At 42.0% G+C, this 18,402-nt stretch overlaps 1 protein-coding gene across 1 annotated transcript in view; it reads right to left on the bottom strand.

The window, feature by feature from the left end:
* The window catches only part of USP39 (ubiquitin specific peptidase 39), a 30,362-nt gene extending 12,427 nt beyond the window's left edge, over nt 1-17,935 (bottom strand). The window contains exons 1-7 of the mRNA XM_058683475.1: nt 17,631-17,935; nt 12,773-12,842; nt 10,674-10,768; nt 9,773-9,909; nt 8,392-8,544; nt 2,342-2,567; nt 477-554 (exon numbers count right to left, since the gene is read on the bottom strand). Coding sequence (XP_058539458.1) covers nt 477-554; nt 2,342-2,567; nt 8,392-8,544; nt 9,773-9,909; nt 10,674-10,768; nt 12,773-12,842; nt 17,631-17,898 — 1,027 coding nt within the window. The 5' untranslated portion in view covers nt 17,899-17,935. The remainder of the gene's footprint in view (nt 1-476; nt 555-2,341; nt 2,568-8,391; nt 8,545-9,772; nt 9,910-10,673; nt 10,769-12,772; nt 12,843-17,630) is intronic.
* Nucleotides 17,936-18,402: the final 467 nt, after the last annotated feature.

Genomic DNA, 18,402 nt, shown 5'->3' on the forward strand with positions numbered 1-18,402 from the left:
TGCCAACATGGATGTTAAGAGACCATCGGACTTAAAGTCTGAGAATCAATATGGAGGCAAGCCTCATTTCTCCAAGCATAGGCCCAGGGGAAGGAACTAGCTTTTACTCTGCTTTACCAGTCAACTTAGAAGCCAGGCAAACCATGCAGTGAGTCCTCTTCACATTAACTCTTGCACTGCCAGGAGACTAGCAGTCGACAACATGCTGCCCAGCCCCTCAGTTTGGAACTAGATCAGGATTTTAGAGCATTATTATATCTATTTCCATGTATTAAACATGCTATTGGATATAACCATATCCTAATTTTTAAAAATGGAGAGGAACCTATTCAGGAATAAAATTTAGTCCATGTATACACAGACACTACCCTAATGCAAAAAAATAAAAAGTTAAGAAAAGGATGGGAAGTTGCAAAGTGCCTATAAAAGGAAGCAAACAAAAAAAGAGCTCCCATTTACAAAATAACATGACTTACTCTTCTTTTTCTTCTTTGTGCCCCCCAGAGCTGAGTGTAGAGCATTCAGAAACCAGGACAGAAAGTCAACTCCATCCCCTGGAAGAGAAGGAAGGGTGGGGCATTTCGAAGCTGCAAATTAGTATAGTCCAAACCATGTGGCTGGCATGATGCCACATTCCTGGTTTTCCTTCTTCCTTTCAAGCAACACCATCCAGTCCTCTGGGCATCCTCCTCTATTTGGACATTAAATGCTGGCACTCCTCAAGGTCAAGCTCTTAGTCTTCTGATCTTTGCTCTCTCCCTGGGCTCTCTGACCCAACCAGGACTTTCCATTATCATCTCTACTTCAAATGTGTATCTCACCACCCATCAAAAGCCAGTATTGAATTTCCCCTCTAAATCACCCCTTGGCCAGAATCTTGTTTTTAAAACCTAAGTCTGTGGGGCGCCTGGGTGGCTGGGTCGGTTAAGCGTCCGACTTCAGTTCAGGTCATGATCTCATGGCTCGTGAGCTCCAGCCCCATGTCGGGGTCTGTGCTGACAGCTCGGAGCCTGGAGCCTGCTTCGGATTCTGTGTCTCCCTCTCTCTGCTCCTACCCTGCTCACACTCTGTCTCTGTCAAAAATAAACATTAAAATAATAATAATAATAATAATAATAAATAAATAAAACCTAAATCTGACATCACATCTTGGCTTAAAAGCCTTCACTGACTCCCCACTGTTGTCAGGATATAACCCATCTCCTTCTAGTGGCACATAAACCCGACAATCCAGTCCCTCTCTCGCACCTCCACTTCAGCTCTCACACTGTCCCCTGGAATCCAAGCGCCTGGCTACTGGCAGCCTTGTGTCTGTTCCTGGCACATCCACGCTCCTGTTGGCAGTGTCTTCTTTAACCTGGAATGCCCAGCCCCAACCTATCTCCTCTGTGCCTAGAACTCAGCTAGCTCTTCCTCCACTCTGACTCCAGCCGACATCCCATGTGCTCAGCCGGGGCTCCCTGCTCCACGCTCCCTCCCAGAGCATACTTCCCTTCCTCAATCACAGCGCTTACCACCCTGTGCTCACCTTTTTACACAACTATCTTCCCCACTAGAATGGGAGCTCCTGGAAGAAAAAAACTGTTGCTTATCCCTGCAGCCTTAAAACCTACTAGCAACAGGAATGGATGATGAACAAACTGACATGAGGCCAGAGGACACTGCATGAGATCCAGGTAGTAAGAGCTACAGTGTCCACTTTACTCACACGGCAATAACTATTTGGACTTGGAGGGATGAAAACAGTTAAAATAGGTCATTGGAATATCTAGTCTGCAACATGACAAAATGAGAAACAAATGTGGCAAGTGCTTAAGGGTTGGCACCTTTCCCAGCCTCCTGGTTTTCCCCCAGAACCGTACAGTTTAGTTTACTACATATGACAGACTTTCTCTCCAGCTGAAATCTCAGGACTCTGAACAGGGCAGGCTGATGAAAGAAGAATCAGGAACATAATCATATGATGAACTGGATACTCACCTGGTTACTACAAGGTTTACAGCAAGTACAAGTAAATTTGCTCATCAAACTAATTTTGTTGCCCTAACATCAAAAAATATGAATGACTGGGGTGCCTGGGTGGCTCAGTTGGTTAAGCATCCGACTTCAATTCAGGTCATGGTCTCATAGCTCATGAGTTCCAGCCCCGCGTTGGGCTCTGTGCTAACAGCTCAGAGCCCAGAGCCTGCTTCGGATCTGTGTCTCCTCCTCTCTCTGCCCCTCCCCCCACTCATGCTCGTACGCTCGCGCGCTCTCTCTCTCTCTCTCCTTCAAAATAAACATTTAAAAAAAAAAAGGTTTAAAAAGAAAAAAGAAAAAATATGAATGACTTGTTCCTTACCTTGCTTGGTGATCTGAAAGGTCTTCTTGCTGCAAAGGACAACAGCCTGAAGCATCTCATGGGGAGACACGTGTGCCTTAAAATTTCGGGGGTTCCAGAGCTTTCTCATCAGCTCTCCAAAACGCTGGACCAACAAGAACATGATATCCCCTGGAGGACGCTTGATGTTCTTATAATTGTCTTCTTCCAGGAAGTAGTTCCGGAGAGGAGGAACATTAGACAAAGCCTGGAAGTCAAATACTCCAGCCAATTAATCCAGAGCCCCTGCGAAGGGCCCCCATGCACAACCCTGGGAGCCAAGGGTTATAGAACCAGGCCTGTGATGGCCTCAAAGAGTCAAAAGGAAATGCTTAGGTTTAAAGTTCACATTATTATAGAAACATCCTCTGTACTAAGTTTCACATAAAGTCCAGTTCTGCAGATACTTTGTTTTGGATATGAAGTTTTTTATTTATTATTTTTTTTATTTTTTAGAGAATTTTTTTTAAGCAATCTGTACATCCAACATGGGACTCAAACTTAAAACCCTGAGATCAAGAGGCACCCGTTCCACCAAATGAGCCAGCCAGGCAACCCAAACAAGAAGTTTAAAAAAAAAAAAAAAAAAAAAAAAAAAGTATTCAGACGCCTAGGTGGCTCAATTGGATGAGCATCCAACTCCTGATTTCAACTTAGATCATAATCCCAGGGTGATGGGATTGAGCCCCACATCAGCCTCTGCACTAAGCATGGAGCCTGCTTAAGATTCTCTCCCCTTCTGCCTCCCTCTCTTGTGCACTCTCTCACTCTAAAAATAAATGATAATTTTTTATAAAAAAAGAATTCAAGTCCCTATTCACTGACCAACTTAGTTAATAATTTCCTTCATTTATTCTAATTAGGTTTGTGACTATATTTGCATTCATAGGAATTAAAAGCTAGAAATCCAAATATTCCATTTGGCTAGGGCAGAGATAACTATCTGGAGGCCAAACTTCTCCCATCTCTCAAATGCACATTAAAATTTGAGCTCTGTGTCAACAGCTCAGAGCATGGAGTCTGCTTCAGATTCTGTGTCTCCCTCTCTCTCTGTCCCTCTCTCACTAGTACTCTGTCTCTCTCTCTCTCTCAAAAACAAATAAAAACATTAAAAAAAAAACTTTAAAAAAATGGGGTGCCTGGGTGGCTTAGTTGGTTAAACGTCTAACTTCAGTTAGACTCAGGTCATGATCTCGCCATGCACGAGTTTAGGCCCTGTGTTGGGCTCTGTGCTGACAGCTCAGACCCTGGAGTCTGCTTTGGATTCTGTGTCTCTCTCTTTCTCTGTCCCTCCCTCACTAGTACTGTCTCTCTCTCTCTCAAAAATAAATAAAACCATTAAAAAAATTTTTTTTCAATAACATGAAAGTTATCTTAATAAAGTTTGGTGTTTTTCCCAAGTGTGGTATTTATTGAAAGAGTGGTAATAAATAAATATAAAATAAAATAACAAAAATTAATATAATTATATATAAAAATGATACAAAATGAACATATATATAAAAGTGATTAATTCTGTTATGATCAAAAATGGTCAAAAGGTTTAGGAGAACAAAAATAAATTTTACCAAACAGAAATACTCTGCAATCCAGCAATTGCACCATTAGGTATTTATTTACCCAAAGGATACAAAAATACAGATGCAAAAGGGTACATGCACACCAATGTATACAGCAGCAGCATTATCAACAATAGCCAAACTATGGAGAGAGCCCAAATGTCCATCGATTGATGAATGAATAAAGAAGATGTGGTGTATATAAACACAATGAAGTATTTGTTGGCCATCAAAAAGAATGAAATCTTGCCATCTGCAATGACATGGATGGAGCTGGAATGTATTATGCCAAGCAAAATAACTCAATCAGAGAAAGACAAATACCATATGATTTCACTCATATGTGGAACTTAAGAAACAACACAGATGAACATATGGGAATGGGCAGGGCAGGGGGGTGAAGAGAAGGAAACAAACCACAAGAGACTCTTAATGATACAGAACAAGCTATGGGTAATGGAGGGAGGTGGGTGGGAGATGGGTACTAAGGAGGGTACACGCTATGATGAGCACTGAGTGTTGTATGTAACTGATGAATCACTGAATTCTGCTCCTGAAACCAATATTGCACTGTATGTTATCTAAAATTTAAATTAAAATAGTAATAATAATAATAATAATAATAAATTTTACCTCATTAAAGAAAGATAAAGACTAGCCATGTTGGTTCAGGAAGAAATAATGCTCATTAGTATGAGCTACAAAACTGGGAGGGAAACCACAGAACAGACCCTAAATAAATGCCATCTCCCTACAGGTCCCTCCTGATGGGTTTGTGAATCCTTAACAGCACTGTGCTTACTATTAGCACAACTTTCTTTGGCAAGGTAATCCGTTTAGAAAGGAGGATAGAGGTTTCTGCTAAATACAATAAACCTAGGCATCTTAGAGGAAGACAACTCAGGACACAGGGAACACTGCAACAGAGATGATTGGGAAAGCCCCTACAAGCTTAGCTCACCTAAATAAACAAGGACTTCATGCCTAGAGAATTACTAAAAAAAAGGGTTATTATCGAAAGGAAAGAAGTATGGGGGCTGAGTGGCTCAGTCGGTTGAGCACTGAATTCTTGATTTCGGCTCAGGTCATGATCTCAGTTTGTGAATTCGAGCCCCATGTTGGGCTCTGCACTGACAGGGTGAAGCCTACTTGGGATTTTCTCTCTCCTTTCCCCTCTCTCGCCCTCCCCTGCACATGTGTGCACACATGCACTCTCTCTCTCAAAATAAATAAACTTTACAAAAATAAATTAATAAATAAAGAAGTATGGACAAAGTTCATCCTAGTTCTCACTTATCCAAGCTGTGGAGAGAGGTTGCTCTCTGCTTTCAGCAACAATACAAAAAAGTATGTGTCAGACGGAAATCATTCAGCCTCCAGATGGAATACTTCGTCCATTCAATCCCATTGTAGTGGCAATTATATCACAGAGGATTTGTTCGTCTACTTATTTTAAAAATAAAAACTTCCTATGGGAACTAAAACCCCTCACAAAGCCAAGGCTAACTGTACTGACCATGTTCAAATCCAATCTGTTCAACCTGTAAGTCTTTTTCTCTCTACTTAAGCATTTAACCTTTCCAGGGTCTAGGTATGACATCAGTGGCAGATGCCAAAACTGACAGATACACTTTCATAATTTTTTATCCAAATTCTTTATGTAAAAATACCATAATCAAAGTTTAAAGGCCAAATAAGAACTAGAAGGAAATCTTTGCAACATATATAACAGAAAAACACTAATATATATTTTTCAGAGTTCAGCAAAATAAACTACCAACAGAAAAATGAGCACACGGCCCATCAACACTTGAAAAAATACAAGTAATCAACTTCAGAAGTGAATAAACAAAAGATAAGTTAAATGTATCAAAATGGGAAAAAAATAACAGTGTAACAGACACAATGCAAGATGAAGAACTCTCTTTTGTGTTGCTGATGGGTTTGTAAATTGCTACAAACAGCTTACAGCCTAGAATCTAGGCCCTAAATGCATTAATACAAGAATGATGGTTAAATAAACTATAATTCATTCACGAATTGAATTAACATGTAATCATTAAAGATGCTGAACAAGAATATGTACAGGCATAGGTTAGGTTTCAGACCACTACAATAAAGCTAATAATACAATAAAGAGAGTCAAAGGGATTTTTTGGTTTCCCAGTCCATCATAAGGTTATGTTTCTACTATACTATAGTCTATTAAGTGTGCAATAGCCTATGTCTAAAAAAACAACGTGCATACCTTAATTTAAAAATACTTTTAAGTTAAGTAATTTAGGGGCACCTGGGTGGCTCGGTCGGTTAAGCGCCCAACTCCTGATTTCGGCTCAAGTCATGATCTCATGGTTCATGGGATCAAACCCCGAGTAGGACTCTGCGCTGACAGTGTGAAGTCTTCTCGGGATTCTCTCTCTCTCACTCTGCCCCTCCCCCACTCTCCAAAATCTATAAACGTTAAAAAAAATTAATACTTTATTGCTAAAAAAAATGCTATCATCTGAGGTTTTTTTTTTAAGATTTATTTTTTTAAGAGAGAGAGCAAATGTGCACCCACAAGGGGGAGGGGCAGAAAGAGAAAGGGAGCGAGAGAGAATCCCCAGAAGGCGCTGTACTGTCAGTGCAGAGTCTGACGCAGGGCCTAATGCAGGGCCTGATCTTAGCAACTGTGAGATCATGATCTGAGCTGAAATCAAGAGTCAGATGCTGAACTGACTGAGCAACCCAGATGCCCTCCAACATCTGAGCTTTCAGTGAGTCATCTTTATACTGGTGGAGGATCTTGCCTCCATGCTGGTAGCTACTGACTGATCATGTTGCTGAAGCCAGGGTGACTCCAGCAGTTTATTAAAACAAGATGACAATGAAGTTTGCCGCATCAACAGACTCTTCCTTGCATGAACAATTTCTCCCTGGCATGTGATGCTGTTTGTTAGTATTTTACCCACAGCAGAACTTTCAAAATTGGAGTCAATCTTCTCCAACCTTGTTATTGCTTTGTCATCCAAGTTTATGTAACATTCCAAATCCTTTGTCATTTCAACAATCCTCACAGCGTCTTCACCAGTAGATTCCATCTCAAGAAACCCTATTCTTTGCTCAGACATAAGAAGCAACTCCTCATCCACTAAAGTTTTACCATGAAATTGCAGCGATTCAAATATATTTAACAGGGGTGCCTGGGTGGCTCAGTTGGTTAAACATCTGACTCTTGACTTTGGCTCGGGTAATGGCCTCATGAGTTCGTGGGTATGAGTCCCACATCAGGCTCTGTGTTAACACTGCAAAGCCTGCTTGGAATTCTCTCTCTTCTCTCTGCCCTGTCCCCCCAATAAATAAGCTACAAAATATACATATACATATATAGTATATGTATATGACCACATATATACACACAGCACATATACATATATATGTATATTTTATATGTATAGTAACAAGCCTAAAACATTGCAAGGATTACCAAAATGTGACATAGTCACAAAGTGAGCAAATGTTGCCAGGAAAATGGTGCTGAAGGACTTCCTTGACACAGGGTTGCCACAAACCTTCAATTTGTAAAAAGCACAATGTCTGTGAGGCACAATAAAGTGAAGCACAATAAAATAAAGTGTGCCTGTATTGATTTCATACATTTTAAGCAGGACAGAGTACTAGAGAAAGGAAAGAATGAAGCCTTCATTCTTTATACTTTCTACATCTTCCACCCATCCCTTAAGTGTTTATGTTTATAAATTTTAATTAATTTTTGTGGTCAATGAAGCAAGATTATTGTTAATGTTCTTAATTGTGCTTACTAACATGTTCTAATTTTTCTACAATGTATATGTAATACTCATATAATTTTTTAATGTTTATTTATTTTTGAGAGAGTGGGGAAGGGACAGAGAGAGAAAGAATCCCAAGCAGGCTCCATACTGCCAGCACAGAGCTCAATGCAAGGCTCAAACCCACGAACTGTGAGATTATGACCTGAGCCAAAATCAAGAGTCGGACCCTTAACCAACTGAGCCACCCGAGCACCCCAACTTGTTAATTTTTTAGAAAACAAAACTTAATTGCAAACAGGAGACTTTGGCTTTCTGTATGCCCCACTTTGGAGCTTAAGCGCAGGAGGAGGATCAAGACCTCAGATAGCCAGCACAAGGAACATCTGCGCTATTAAAAAAAAGAAAAGATGCATCATCTAACACATGTGTTTCTTATTCAGTACTGCCAGGCCACACACTCATTCTATCCTTCATTCCCTGAAAACTCCAGAGGCTAGAAAAAGCCTCACCATCGGGCAACAGCCCTTTGAGCAGACATAGGAATGTTATGTTTGGTGCAAATAGTTAAGTAGAATCCTCAGCAAGACTTGGTGTCTCCAGGTACCATTTGACTCTACCAGAAGGCAGTCACTTCTGGCTGACCTTCACAGTGTTCTCAGGTTACCTCCTCTCCCCATCACTGTTCCCATCTTGATCCTACCTGAAGGACAGCGTTGGCATAGTCATTGGCCTTTATGTTATTCAAGCCCACGATACCCGGCAGATAAGTGGTCCCATCATATGCCCGGGACAATTTGGCTTGCTTGTCCAAGTTTGCAATCTGCTGCTTTGTGAAAGTGGGCTTCAACACATACTGCAAAGCAAAAGAAAATTCCAAGATGTTTCAGGACTGTCTACGGAGTTCACAAGAGCTATGTGAAATAGCAATTTCTGTCAAAAACAAAAAATACTTTGGTCATGAATGTCTCATCACACAACCAAAGGGCTCCCAACCAAAGAGCTCCCAACAATAGGTATAAAAGCTGAGGTAACATTGAACAGGCCCTCTCCTTACTAATCTAGAAGTGGATCTCTGTGTTTAACCCAAAATCACTGAATCCCCAGGTCTTTCTTCAGACCTCACATCTGGCCAACTCCATGATAAACGGTCCAAAACTGGAGGACACACGTCTCTGCAGGCAGCAGGAGTCTGAGTGCCGGGTGAGACCTCACACAGGACTGGTATGGACCCAGCGCAGAAGCAGGAATGCCTCCCCACCTCTGTGCAAATCTGAGATCTCATACTCCCTATGGCTGGAAGGGCAGGAGCAGAACCTTCCCCGGTCCTAGACCCATAAGGGTCATCACATAAAGGGCTGAAGAGAGGTCTCTACTAAGTCTCTTGGGGACCTTGTACTTACTTCAGTTCCTCTCTCTAATTACTATCCATAACTACTTTAACCTCAACTATTAACAGGCATATAAAATTTATAAAAGTAGCATAGTGTTTCAAACACTCGACACTAAGCTTTCCTTAAAAATGAACAAAGCATTCAGCATGAATACACAGACACTTGCTAAAAAATAAACAATAATCAATAGTTCCAACATTAATCAAACCCAAGAAGACTTTCTATGATCTCTTCCTAAGTACAATGACTCTTGGCACAGATCACACACCAGAGCCCACAGATGGGAGGCACTGGCCATTTGGGCTGCATCATATCAAAAGTAGTCATGAGCTGGTATGCAGCTTGGTATCCACTATCCTACACCAGGCCTAATTCATATCCTTCCTCTTAAGTGTGGAAGGTAATATACTTCACAAAAATGCTTTCACCCCAATTAGAAAGTAGCTGCATTTCTTTAGTCCTAACCCACAATGTTAGAAGCAGAAACAGCCGCTAGATTGCAGACCATAGGCCACACTTATGAATCCAGACCTTCTTACTAAGGTCTGTCTTGTTGCTCCCAAAGGGAAAGAAGCCTCTCCAAGCCCGAGAAATGGAGATTCTTCCCTAACCTTGGGGCGGGCAGATCCCCAGGAGCCCTAGGCTGGCTCCCAAGAGAACTAATTCCAAACCAGCCTCCTGGATACATACTGTGATATCCTCCAGCGAGGAATCAATGATCTCATAGTTATCTGGAAGGCAGTAAAACTTGAGGGTGTGGAGGTTGAGGAAGACATGGTGGCTAAACTGGACACTGTGAATGTAGGCATGAGACTTCAAACCCCGGCCTGTAGGGAAGAATGAAAGGCAGTGTAGGGCAGATGCCAGAGAGAGACAAATCAGATTTGATTTTCCTTCAGTATTTTGTACTGAAACGTATTAATATCGGCAAAAACAAAGTACTACACCATCTGTGCAATGAATCTCCTACATGAACTTTTCTCACCACAAAAGTTAGCAAGAAAGAATAGCACGTTAGTACTTTATTCCTTGGATGGCATTAAGACACTGGTTAGGGAGGGCTGGGTGGGTGGCTTAGTTGGTTAAGCGTCCAACCTCAGCTCAGGTCACGATCTCACGGTTCATGGATTCAAGCCCTACATCAGGCTCTGTGCTGACAACTCAGAGCTTGGAGCCTGCTTCAGATTCTGTGTCTCCCTCCCTCTCTGCCCCTCGCCCACTTGAGCTCTGTCTCTCTCTCAAAAATAAACATTAAAAACTGAAGAAAAAAAAATCTCTCTAGAGGAGACCTGTAGCTGGCACTGAAAACTTCACAAGTTTAAAATGCACAACACTGGGGAGCCTGGGTGGCTCAGTCAGTTAAGCATCTGACTCTTGGTCTCAGGTCAGCTCATGATCTCACGGTTCATGAAATCGAGCCCCGACATAGGGCTCAACACTGACAACATGGAGCCTGCTTAGGATTCTCTCTCTCCCTCTCTCTCTGCCTCTCCCCAGCTCACGATCCCTCTCTCTCTCTCTCTCTCAAAAACAAATAAACATTGTTTAAACATTTAAAACAAATAAAATAAAATGCACAATGCTTATTTACCCTGAAAGTACTTGCCACACACCAGACAGGCATATGCATTGATATGTGAAAGGGAGATGGAACACAGTTTCTCAAAGTCAAAGTCCAGCACACTCCTAAAACAACCAAACCAAAGAAAAAAACAATTAATAGGGACAGAGGTCTAGGAAAGCACTCAAGAGAAGCAGCATTGGCTCCACACTGCACAATGTCACATAGCATCCTTCAGAGATAGTTCAACAACCTTCTATAAACTGTGGGAAACATTAACTATTCCTCCCCTCAACATTTACTATAACAACCTCACCCACCAAGTCCCAAAGCAGTATCAAAAAGTATCTGTACTAGGGGCGCCTGGGTGGCGCAGTCGGTTAAGCGTCCGACTTCAGCCAGGTCACGATCTCGCGGTCCGTGAGTTCGAGCCCCGCGTCAGGCTCTGGGCTGATGGCTCGGAGCCTGGAGCCTGTTTCTGATTCTGTGTCTCCCTCTCTCTCTGCCCCTCCCCCGTTCATGCTCTGTCTCTCTCTGTCCCAAAAATAAATAAAAAACGTTGAAAAAAAATTAAAAAAAAAAAAAAAAAAAAAAAGTATCTGTACTAGACACACAATGCCAGTGACCATCTTTTTTCTTTTTTTTAAATTTACAACCAGTAGAGAACCTTTCATTGCAGTCGCTTTCTCTGGAAGAAAAGCTACAAGTAGGACTAAAGTGACAGGACCTCAACAGCATTCCAAATTAAAAGGCTGGGGGTGGAAGGATATCAAGAGTGAACAAACCCTTTTATAGAAGAAAAACCTATTTTTGTCCATAAAAGTAAATGGGAAACCTGAATATTAGGAGAATACCTACAAATCGATCTACTTATTCAACTGCAAAGTAATGCTATATGAGTACCAGGTAGGTTAAGGGACAAAAAAACTTTACTTTTATTGAATCCACAGGTGACAAAGAGATTTCTCCTCAAATATTAACTCTAATTAATTGGTACTGGTCCCAGTAAAGCTATACTGTCCATTAAAGGAAGCAAGAGCCACAAGTTGATACTGAAATTTCAATTTAAATAATTAAAATTTGGGGCACCTGGGTGGCTCAGTTAGTTAAGCATCTGACTCTTGATTGTGCTCAGGTCATGACCTCACGGTTCATGGGTTCAAGCCTTGGGTCGGGCTCTGCACTGGCAGTGTGGAGCCTGCTTGGGATTCTCTCCCTCTCTCTCTGCCCCTCCCCAACTTGTGCACATGCTCTCGTGCTCTCTCTTTCTCTCTCTCTCAAAAATAAACATTTTAAAAAAATAATAAAATTTGAAACTTGGTTCCTCAAGCCATGTTTCAAGTCCTCATTAGCCATAAATGGCTTGTGCCTGCCACAACAGCTAGCCCTTATAAAGAGTAACTCCACAGGGCGCCTGGGTGGCTCAGTCTGTTAAGCGTCTGACTTCAGCTCAGGTCATGATCTCACGGTTCGTGAGTTCAAGCCCCGCGTCAGGCTCTGTGCTGACAGCTCAGAACCTGGAGCCTATTTCAGATTCTGTGTCTCCCTCTCTCTCTCTCTGACCCTCCCCCGTTCATGCTCTGTCTCAAAAATAAACGTTAAAAAAAAAATTAAAAATAAAAAAAAATGAAGAGTAACTCCACTACTAAGAAAACTTCTATTAGCACTACAACCTTAGAGCATAAGTTGAAAAGCACTGTAAGATGCCATCTGGAATCAAAGAAAAGAAACAGGGATGAGGTGACTACCTGTTTTAGGACATATCTGTTTTTCTTTTCTCTGTTGAATTCCAGCCACCTAGAGTAGTACCTAGCACGTAGTGATTGCTCAAAAAATATTTAAATTTGTTACCGTCATTTTAAGTACACTATGCACTCTGTTATTCCACCAAACAAATTCAAACTAAGCTAAAAGCTCTTTATGCATGTGCCCACCCTTAAAAAAAAATGCCCTCTAACACTTTATATTAAAAAACAAAGATTAATAAATACGTCAAGAAGCACAATCTTCTGGGCAGAAAGCTTTAAAAAGAATAAAATTTGTGATCATTTGACATAGAGTCAAATCTATGCACTTCCTGCATAGATTCCATCATTCTGTGCTGCCCTTGGCATCCCTGTCCTACTAACCTGTTAATGGTATCCAGATACGGGCAATGGCGGCTCCTCCGGTCCTCAGAATCCACGCGGCCATTCTTTGCTGAAAGGAAAATCATCACAGGCTGTGAAAATGGGAAACCAGTACTCAGGGTGAACTACTAGTACAAAGAAACCCAGAAATGAGAAAAACTAAACAGGATGAGCTCCTACACAGGAGGCATGGCAATACACCAAAAAGCCCACTAATGGAACAAGTGCCAAATTGGGAGAATATATGTGAAACTCATAGAACCAAAAAATGATTCATTTGCAGATTACATAAAGAAATTGGTGAAACAATAAAAGACAACCCAACAGAAAATGAGGAAAATATCCTCAACAACCAAGAAAATGCAAATTTCCCTGGACAATAATACACCACTTCATATCTACCATAGAAAGAAAGAAATAAAATCAGAAAATTCCAAGTGTTGGCAAATACATAGAGCAATTGAAATGTTCCTGTAACTGCTGGTGGGAATGTAAACTGTTACAACCTCTTAGAAAATAGTACAGCAAGATCAAAGTTGAAAATATGCAGAACTCTGACCCAGCAATCTCTACCTATAAACCTGAGAGAAACTTTTGCACATGTACACTGGAAGTGCTTAACTAAAAATATTTATAGCAGCATATCTGAAAGGGCCCAAATTGGAAACAAACCAAATATCCGCCACAAATAAAATAAATAAATGTATTCTGGTATCACCAATAGAACACTATGTAGCCATGAATATCTATTTGAATGAACCTCAAAAATATGGTTAGCAAAAAAAAAAGGTAAATCAGAAGACCACATACATATGATTCCATTTACATCAAATACAAAATAAAACACAGTACTACTTAGGGATACATATATGAAGTAAAACGAAAAATACGGGGCGCCTGGGTGGCTCAGTCAATTAAGTGTCCAACTTCGGCACAGGTCATGATCTCGCAGTTCACAAGTTTGAGCCCTGCACTAGGCTCTGTGCTGACAGCTCAGAGCCTGCAGCCTGCTTCACATTCTATGTCTCCCTCTCTGTCCCTCCCCCACTTGTGCTGCCTCTCTCTCTCTCAAAAATTAACACAAAGAAACTTAAAAAATAAATAAAAGTAGAAATGAAAAAAAATTCAAAATAGCACATAAGAGTATTCCAATATATAGAATAGTGAATTCCCAAACAAGGAAGGCAAATACAACTAGGAAGGGGCCTAAGGGACCTTCTAAGGTACTGGTTACATACCACTCAGCTTCTTAAGCTGAATAGCATTAGGAGACAATTCTCCATAGGTCTCTCGTGTTTCTGCCCATATTGTGATCAAAGGCACTGTCTGCCTCCAGACTATCTTGTCAAGAATATTTGTGTACCAAACAGCATTAGAAGACAGAGAGTCGCCCTACAGAGCAAAGGGGAGGCAAATTCAGACTATTATGAAAGATTTAAGTTCTGTAAGCCCAGAGTTCCTCTCCAGTAAGGCCACCCACTGTGAGTATGTGTCCTCTTCATATTGCACTGTGGGAAATGACACTATAGGAACTAGTCCCATCTTCATTAGCATCCAAAAAACTGTAGCAGGCTAATTAGGCAGCTTGCAAATAAAATCTCAAACCCTTCACAGTTATTGACAAGTGGTAAATTTAAGGATGTAAATGTTCATTCTTCTTTATTTTTTTAATATATATTTTTAAATTTATTTATTGTTTAATTTACATCCAAGTTAGTTAGCGTATAGTGCAACAATGATTTCAGGAGTAGATTCCTTAATGCCCCTTACCCATTTAGCCCATCCCCCCTCCCGCAACCCCTCCAGCAATCCTCATTTGTTCTCTATATTTAAGAGTCTCTTATGTTTTGTTCCCCTCCCTGTTTTTATATTCTTTTTGCTTCCTTTCCCTTATGTTCATCTGTTCAGTATCTTAAATTCCTCATATGAGTGAAGTCATATATTTGTCTTTCTCTGACTGACTGTAATTTCACTTAGCATAATACCCTCCAGTTCCATCCATGTTGTTGCAAATGTCAAGATTTCATTCTTTTTGATTGCCAAGTAATACTCCATCGTATATATATATATATATATATATATATATATACACACACCACACCTTTATCCATTCATCCATCGATGGACATTTGGGCTCTTTCCATACCTTGGCTATTGTCGATAGTGCTGCTATAAACATGGGGGTGCACGTGTCCCTTTGAAACAGCACACCTGTATCCCTTGGGTAAATACCTAGTAGAGCAACTGCTGAGTCGTAGGGTAGTTTTATTTTAATTTTTTTTTTTTTTAATTTTTTTTTTCAACGTTTTTTATTTATTTTTGGGACAGAGAGAGACAGAGCATGAACGGGGGAGGGCCAGAGAGAGAGGGAGACACAGAATCGGAAACAGGCTCCAGGCTCCGAGCCATCAGCCCAGAGCCCGACGCGGGGCTCGAACTCACGGACCGCGAGATCGTGACCTGGCTGAAGTCAGACGCTCAACCGACTGCGCCACCCAGGCGCCCCTTATTTTAATTTTTTGAGGAACCTCCATACTGTTCTCCAGAGTGGCTGCACCAGTCTGCATTCCCACCAACAGTGCAAAAGAGATCCTCTTTCTCCACATCATCGCCAACATCTGTTTTTGCCTGAGTTGTTAACGTTAGCCATTCTGAAAGGTGTGACACGGTATCTCATAGTGGTTTTGATTTGTCTTTCCCTGATGATGAGTGATGTTGATTGAGCATTTTTTTCATGTGTCTGTTTGCCATCTGGATGTCTTCTTTGAAGAAGTGTCTATTCGTGTCTTTTGCCCATTTCTTTCACTAGATTATTTGTTTTTCGAGTGTTGTTTGTTAAGTCCTTTATCGATTTTGGACACTAACCCTTTATCTGATATGTCATTTGCAAATATCTTCTCCCATTCTGTCAGTTGCCTTTTAGTTTTGCTAATTGTTTTCTTTGCTGTGCAGAAGCTTCTTATTTTGATGAGGTCCCAATAGTTCACTTTTGCTTTTGTTTCCCTTGCGTCCGGAGATGTCTTGAGTAAGAAGTTGCTGCGGCTGAGGTCAAAGAGGTTTTTGCCTGCTTTCTTCTCTAGGATTTTGATGGCTTCCTGTCTTACATTTAGGTCTTTCATCCATTTTGAGTTCATTTTTGTGTATGGTGTAAGAAAGTGGTCCAGGTTCATTTTTCTGCATGTCACTGTCCAGTTTTCCCAGCACCATTTGAAGAGACAGTCTTTATTCCATTGGATGTTCTTTCCTGCTTTGTCAAAGATTAGTTGGCCATAAGTTTGTGGGTCCATTTCTGGGTTCTCTACTCTGTTCCATTGATCAGAGTGTCTGCTTTTGTGTCAGTACCATCCTGTCTTGATGATTACAGCTTTGTAATACAGCCTGAAGTCTGAGAGTGTGATGCCTCGAGCTTCGGTTTTCTTTTTCAAGATTGCTTTGGCTATTGGGGGTCTTTTCTGGTTCCATACAAATCTGAGGATTGTTTGTTCTAGCTCTGTGAAGAATGCTGGTGTTATTTTGATAGGGATTGCTCTTTCTTCCTTAAACTATAATTGTGCATTATATTCAATCCATCTTAGTACCTGTGATCTATTTCACCATAAAAATAAAAGGGAGTTGGGGTGGTGGGGGGGGGGGGGGGGACAAGCCAGAATAGCAACTGGGATTCTAGCCTGTTCCAAAGAAAATAATCTCCTTTATCACAACTAAGCAAGATACCTAAAAAACAATTTCTCTTCCAAAGAAAGGGAAACCAGAAGCTGATAAGGTATTTAAGAAGGGCAAAGAATGCCCTGAAATTATTAATTACTCAAGAATATTTATCAAGCACTTTCTATGAGTGAGGTGCTATTCTGGACCCTCCGCGTAATACAAAAATATGTCAAACAGAAGACTGTAAGAACTTTAAGAGTTAATGTTAAAATATAATCATATACAGATAACCAGGACCAAAAGGCAGAATTATAAAGTCTTGGAGAACTAGGAACTCCTCCCATGAATCCCACCCTTAGCATGTAAGCATAGTGATATATTCACCTGCTACTTCAGTAGGCTTTTACTAACTCTCCACAAAGCAAGTATATAGGAACAGGTTCAAGTCAGGAGTTTCAAGTTCAGTGAAGGAAATGTAATTGCAGTGAAAAGGGAAAGCTTCACAAGTGGTGGAAATGTACTTAACAACTGGTAGGATATCAACAAATTGGAAACGGCAGCCCACTAAAAGGAAGCCAAGGATGGGTAAAGAGGTCTCTAGGAATCAGAGAGTGTCAGGCGAAGCAGGAATCCAGAGAAAGCTGGCAAAAGGCTGCAGTCACGGAAGGGAGTTAAGACTCACTAGCAGTTGTTAGAATGGCACCCAAAGGTCACAGCCTCCAGAACTACCTCCACTAATTTTCATAGGGACAGCCACGTAAGACCCACTTTCCCAAACCACAGTGACTCAGTCCAGGTAAAGAATGGCAAAGCAGTGTGGCGGAGGTGCCCAGGGTTCAGGATCTTGACGCTACATGGTCACATTCCAGATACTACAACAGAACTCACAAATCAGGTGTTTTGTAAACACTGAAGGAGATAACATAATTTAGTAAGTGATTTTCCAGTTATTTACAAAAGTAATTAGCACAGCGCCTGGCACACGTTAGGTATTCGATAAAGGGCAGATGCTGTTATTTCTACTGTTAAAACATCAAAGGTGCGGTTGTCACTAAGACTAGTGCTGTCCTCGTTAAAACGCAGTGGAGGCCTGTCGCCGACACGAGTGGAGGGTGAATGCCCCACCCCCACCCTCACTCCCAAGGAAAGGGAGTCGAGAGTTAAAGGAGAACGCAAGAGTGGAGCCCGCGTCCGGCCCAGCCCCGCGCACCTCGCACCTCCCGCTCAGGCTCGGAGTCCTCGTCAGCCTCGCGCTCCCGCTTCACTCGCACGGCCGGGACGACCGGCGTCGGGGCCTCGCGCGCGCTCACAGGCTCGACCTCCCGCTTCACACGCACTGGGCTGCCCCGGGAGCTCGGCGCCTCTGTCTCCCGCTCCCGATCTCGCTCCCGCTTGACGCGACCCGAGCTGCCCCTCGACTCGGACTCGCGCTTCCCGCGGGTGGAACCACGAGACTCACGCTTGGACCGACCGGACATTGCCACTACCGGCCGGGTCGTTCTGCGCAAGCTCAAAGCACGCCAGAGCGCGCGGCAGGCATCCAATCAGGAGCGGCGCTGTTAGCCAGCCCAGGGCTCTCTACGAGTCCGCATTGTGGACATATTTCCCCTGGAGAAACTTCTGGGAAGTGCTGCGCTTCTTGTGGTCCCTTTAGGTCTGGGCGGGGGCCTGAGAACACCATGCGGGCCTACTGCCACCTTTCCCAAAATTTGCAGCTGACACAGGGGGAACCTTTCATTGGTGTAGAAGCTGTTGGCTCGCCTCGGTGGTTCAGTCGGTTAAGCCTCTGACTCTCGATTTTGGCTCAGGTCATGATCCCACAGTGTTGGATGGAGCCCCACGGCGGGTTCTGCATGCTGAGAGCACAGAGCCTACTTGGGATTCTCTCCCTCTGTCTCTGCCCCTCCCGCCTTCAACTCCTGTGCTACTGCTCTCTCTCTCAAAATAAATAAGTAAGCCTCAAAAAAAAAAAAAAAAAAAAA

The sequence above is a fragment of the Neofelis nebulosa genome, chromosome 9 (genome assembly GCF_028018385.1).
Source record: "Neofelis nebulosa isolate mNeoNeb1 chromosome 9, mNeoNeb1.pri, whole genome shotgun sequence".
Taxonomy (NCBI): domain Eukaryota; kingdom Metazoa; phylum Chordata; class Mammalia; order Carnivora; family Felidae; genus Neofelis; species Neofelis nebulosa.